The 6,000-nt window shown below is 37.9% G+C and overlaps 1 protein-coding gene across 1 annotated transcript in view; it reads right to left on the bottom strand.

Moving 5' to 3' along the window:
* Positions 1 to 5,762, bottom strand: part of LOC103777191 (transmembrane protein 132D-like) — a gene marked incomplete at its 5' end in the record, with an annotated part of 247,145 nt that extends 241,383 nt beyond the window's left edge. Inside the window, 1 exon segment of the mRNA XM_008944733.1 lies at positions 5,683 to 5,762. Within this exon segment, the coding sequence (XP_008942981.1) occupies positions 5,683 to 5,762 (80 nt within the window).
* Positions 5,763 to 6,000: the final 238 nt, after the last annotated feature.

Here is a 6,000-nt window from a genome sequence, read left to right on the forward strand (position 1 = left end):
ACTTTTTGAAAGAAATCCAGACCATCTTCCACAGTATTGTCACAAAGGTCTTTGTTTACAACCAGACACAAATTGGGATGCGCTCTGAAAGCGTCCTTGTTACTCCTGTTTCCTCCCTTTGTGTTTTTCTAGCTTGCACGCATAAGGTTTCTGGCACTGGCTTCACAACACTGCTCAGATGTTCTATGAATCACCACTGGTGTGTGGGCCCCAGGCTGAAAAATACCACTCCAGAAAACTACACTTTGAATTGAAGTCTACTAAAAGCAATAAAACCCCATATACCAATTCTGATGGGCTCTGGATCACACCCACTGTAGATCAATAGACTGATATAATATCTTATGTCGTTAAAGCTGCAAGTTATATCACCCTCTAGGTCAAGTTTAAGTCACACTACTAAAGTAGGAAGTGGAAGCTTGGAGAGATACTACCTATGCTGTACCTTTTTGGACTTTCAATCCACTAGCTCTGTGGGGCCACCAGACTAACACCTTACAACGGAATTAAGTCTATTCAATAAAAGAAGAAATCAAGGACATGAAGATGCCAATTCTCATTCTACAGCTAATTTCCCCCCTGTGGAGGAGGGTGAAGTAGCCTAACATGCTCAAATATGTACTTTAAACCTGCTCATAGTAATTAGTGTTATCTAAATGTCTCTGAACTATTTAAAATCCACTTCATTTTGAACTGCCATTAATAATGCAGCAGGCAATATTACAAAGACTGGTGAAAAATCAAGTAATTTAATGTAACACTTTATAAGCCAAACTCACAATGAATCTCAGCTGCCTCTTCAGCTTCCCTGCAATCAATCCGTCTGGAGTCATGTTTATGTATCCTAGGACCTGTGATAGACTGCCACCAGACTTGGCATCCACAACAACCTCAGGAGGTTGATTTAATGTGAATGCAGCATGAAAAATCAGATTATCTTTTGATTCTTTCTTTTATTAAATAAAACTGATCTTTATTGAATAAAGCTGGTTTTATTAATATCTAAAACATTGGTTGGTGTCACAGAGCCCGCCAGTCCTATGGAACTAATAAAAGAAAAGACAGAAGTAAAAAATGAGAACATTACAGGGAAATATTAGAAACCAAATCACATTAAGCCAGTATTGCAGCTCACAAATAAAACACGGGTCTAGGTACAGAACTTTTTAGTTTAGTCTGAATATATTATTTTTACTGAAAGAAAAGGAGTCAGAATGGGGCTTCTCACAAAAGCAGAAGTACACTGTGGGAAGAAACACAGAAAGAGAAAAACAAAAAAAAAAAAAAAAAAAAGAAAAATGCACATTTAGTTTTCCCTTTCCTTGCAGAAAGTCTCAAACGACTGTAAGTTCAATGCAGCTGGGACAAGGTACAAAAACTTTGGGTTTATGGGAACAGTGTGAACCTTAAGCTAGAAAGATTTCGTTTATCTTTCAGGTTTTTATGAAAACTTTTTGGGATTCTGCACACAGGCAAGGCTTACAAGAAAAACTCTTACTGACCATACCTGTAATTTATGCTCATCTAAGTTGCAGTTATCTGAAATCAACAAGCAGTAAATTTTCTACACTGATCAACAGCACATCTGGACTAACGGGGACCTATGAGTCTGTCCACAAGTAACATCAGCACTCTTAGAGGAAAAGAATGTATCACTCATCATCACAATCAAAATCTATCAATGTCAACTGAAATTTAACCCTTCACCAAGAAGGAGAGGAAAAAAAAAAATTAAATCAAACAATCTTCATTTTTAATCCCATATACAGCACTATTGCCCATTCCCAATATACCACTGACACTCCGGAGTAATGAACTCCAAAGTAAGCAGTGCTCAAACACAGCTGGTTGCACTCCTCAGCTTTTCATTTTCCATGTTTCTACCCATATTAAATCCACAGCGCACTTCAGTGTCAGTGGAAGGGCTGCACATGAAGATCTTCAGAAATGGCACAGAGCCTTCTAGAAGATAGAACTTCACTAACAAGCTGAGGTCTGTAGTTCTTTGTACACCACTAACCCTGCTGAGGCCGGTGGGTGCACAAGGGAGATTAAAGTGAAGGAAAGTGGCTTCCTATACAATTCACAAAGATACACTCGACCGAAATCAGCAGCGAAGTATTTCAGCAATGTGGACACAGTGACATATTCTGATACTAAGGATCATCATGGAATCAATAAAACTCCACTAAGAAAGTAAAAGATAAAAGTTTGTCCATAATGAGACAAAAGAACCTACAGTATAAGGTTCAATGGAAATCAAGAGGGTTCAAACAATATTGTAACATGGATAATTCCAAAGGAAACAGAGGCAATTTAAATCCACATATCCAAATACTTCACTCCTATAATATAACCAAAACTAAATGTTTGGGATGTTGGTTTCCGGGAGATCTCCCCCTACACACTTTCCTATAACAGCAGGTTGGCATCACTGCAAATGTACTATCCACTTCTCTAGCCTGTGGGGAATGCTCCTCGGGGCATACAAGGTAATCCTGCCTAATACAATTGCCAAGCCTCCACATTTATAAAAACAGAGAGAAAAAGAAAAGCAAACCAGCAGCTATGAGGCCTAAGAGCTCATTAGAAAGTGACTTGCAGGAAAATTTCAGTTCAGAGCAACAGAGAAGAACAGACTGCTCAGCAGAACACAGGCAGGGAAAATCACTAAAATAATCACTTGTTGTGTTACTGTCACAACTTTGACCTGAAATTTGAAATTAATTAAATCAGATTTTTTATCTGACAACAAACATTCATAATATAAAAGTCTCCTCAATCTTAAATCTCACAATACACAATATCTTAAAATGGTTTAGTGTCTCACAGGAAATGCTCAGTTCATTACAGACTTAAGCCAAGCATGAAACCTGGTCTTCAGGGAGAGTATCAAAGTTTTTATTCTATTCCAATGAAATTAATGGGAAGGTTTCCCCTTAACCAAGGGAACAAAATGCCTACATTATCATGCGCGTTGCATTAGTCTGTGTTTTCATTCTTGTCCACTGGACTTTGTTATTTTTTAATTGAAAATTTCTGCAGGTTTCTTTTCATATTTGATACCAAATAATGAAATGTCCAACTGGCTGAAGGTAAGCACTGGCTCCCTAGGACTGACCCAAGAAAACTCCTAGTTGAAGACAAAGCTGTGAAATATAACTACCCGTATAACTAGTTATTTAGCCTTATCATCTCTGCCCTTTGTCTCTCTCTCTATACATATGTACATACACATACATAAAACTAGAATGATATACGAAATACATGAGTTATATCATTGTGACAAATTGTTCTGAAGAGTACAAAAAGCTCATCATTGAAAACAACATTTCATTTCTCAGGCTGGAGTGACTTTCTGCATTTACAAGATAAAAGCAAAGCAAAACCACAATAGCATTCTCAAGCCTTCAACATTATTACCTGAAAGATTTGGAAACTGTGCAGTAAAAAGGTGCGTTGCCATGGTTCTGAGTAATCAGCAACAGACCTATACACAATAGAGAGCTGATTGCTGTTGCATGCTAAAAGATTTTTTTATCTCTTTAGGAAAACTTTGTCATCATGTCATAAATGAGAAAGTTTTTCTATTAGCAACAGAAAGGCATCAAAGAAACATACCCTATAGCAGTAATCAAGTCTCATTATTTTTTTGTTGTTGTTTTCATCTCCTTATAGGGTGGGGGTGGAATCAACCTTTTACATTGTCAAGTTTATACCATAAATCTCTGGAACACTCTGGTCTTTTCAGGGTGTACTAAGGCACAGTAGTGCAGATGGAGTCTGTAACCAAGTATGGAAATAGACAATTACATCAAAGATAGAGATCTGTATTACTAAACAGTAGAGTCCCAGCAGTCATGCAGTAGTGTATTGGATATCTGAAGTGCAAAAGAAATAGCACAGACAATACCAGTAATTCTAATGTGATCTTATATATCTGGTTTCAAGACATATCAGATTTAGTGAGACTTAACAGTCACAACACACAGAAAAATCTCACTTGACAGTTTTTATAGCATCGTTTTTCCAGCTAAGAGACCTCCCTTCCAAGTTTAATTTTTTCTTCCAAGTTTCATATATCTTTCAAAGGAGATGTAAGTAACCTTTAAGAATAAAAATATTCATATATGATATAATTGCTTAGCTGGCAGTAAAACAAACACTGTAGGACTGAAGTGCGACTTAGACTCTAATCTTGGGAAAAGCTGCAATCTCAGTCAAACACTAGGTTAATGCAGTGTTGAGACTGCAAAATTAAACACCCCAAAAAAAAATTAAGAAAGTTAATATACTTTCTGCATTGTTAGCCTATCTACAGTACTGATACTGCTTATAATAAAATACATAATTTACAGCCTAGCTGGGAAATCAAGAGCTACTGGTGTGCAACGTGAATGAAGCAATCTTTTGCAAAGATTCAGACTTCCAATCCCTGCTGCTAATGCATTTCCAACTGCAACTTTAAAACTGTACTTATGTAGGCACTGCATTTAGATAACATTTGTGGAGACTTATAATTTTGCTCCTTTCTTTCTTAACCTGTTCTAAGGAAAAAAGGAAGCATAAGTGAATATGATACAGGGAACCACCACAGAAACAGACAGCTGTATATTTCGCCTTCTGTCAGTAAGTTCAGGTCTGGATCCAAAGCAATTAGCAAAAACAACTCACTTAACAAAAAAGAAAAGTGCTGATATCTGGAAGTGTAAAGAGGTGTTAAGAGTAATTAATACCTCTCTTAAATAGTGATGCTTATAAGCAGCACTCTTTATCAGTATGTTTGCAAAATCATGGATTGAATGTATATGCTATTACTCCCCTCTGAAGATTAACCACGTGTGAACGTTAATTTTGTTTTCCTGACAAAATACAGCTGTTGATACAATGTCTTCTCATTAAAAATGTGTGTTTCTCCTAATTTACATTCCACAGGAATGCTCAGAATCTTCTAAAGTAAGTATTGCAAAAATGCATTCACCTTTTGGCTGAGGCTCTCCACGAAAACTTTTAAGTTCAAAGGAGGATTTAAATGCACACAAAACAGTCTGCATTGTTTATATGTTGGTTTTCTGATTCTTACTGTAAACACACTGGAGAGCAACAAGAAGGTATCATTTAGCCACCTGAAGTCATGCTGTCAGGACATTCAAACTCTGTTCAGCATGCAGAATAACAGACACCTGGTTCCAGCTCTCATCAAAGCTCAAACATTTCAGCAAACACACATTTCTCTGGTCCAGCAAGACATCGCCAGTCAGTCTGAGATACAGGATTTTAATTTGAAAAATTACACAGAAGATAACAGTGGCGCAGCTAACTCCAAGAGCCTGCACCTCTGAAGATTACAAATTTTCAGATAACCCTTCATAAACCAAACCTGAGCTACCAGCTAAGCTCATCACCAGCATCACCTGATCAAAGTACAATACGCAGGTAACAAACGCTTCAGTAAAGAGGTAGACTGTTTGTCATAGTCAATCGAGGAAAAATCTTGCCGCTCAGTATTTCCCATCACAATTACCTGTGGTTTTGACTAGCACGACTCCCCCCAGGTCTTTCAGTCGAGAACTGTGGATATCAGCGTTCAAGGCATTACTGAGAGAGGGGGACAGAGGCTGTATATGCAAAATAAACACGAAATAAGATGCAGAGAACCAGAAAGAAGAGACTGACACTTACCTTTGGAAAAAACTGCTGCCAGGCTCAAGAGGAGAGGTGACAACAGATGCCCCATATTGCTAATCCCAGAAGCGCACACCCTACGGTTTGTGGAGAAGTTAGGGCTCAAACTCACACACTTTGTAGTCGAAATGAAAATCGGTCATCCGGAGAGGCTGCATTTTCAGAAAAGGTCGTCTGGAGAGTGCAAAATGCATTTCTTTCGGAGAAAGGACTTACTTTAGCTTTAACCCTCCCCTTCCTTCCCTCCTTTCTTCAAAATAGATGATGCTGTGAAAGAAACCCCCTGTCCTCCCAATAAGCAAACAGAGGAGAGTT

The sequence above is a fragment of the Merops nubicus genome, unplaced genomic scaffold, assembly GCF_000691845.1.
Source record: "Merops nubicus isolate BGI_N331 unplaced genomic scaffold, ASM69184v1 scaffold9277, whole genome shotgun sequence".
NCBI lineage: Eukaryota > Metazoa > Chordata > Aves > Coraciiformes > Meropidae > Merops > Merops nubicus.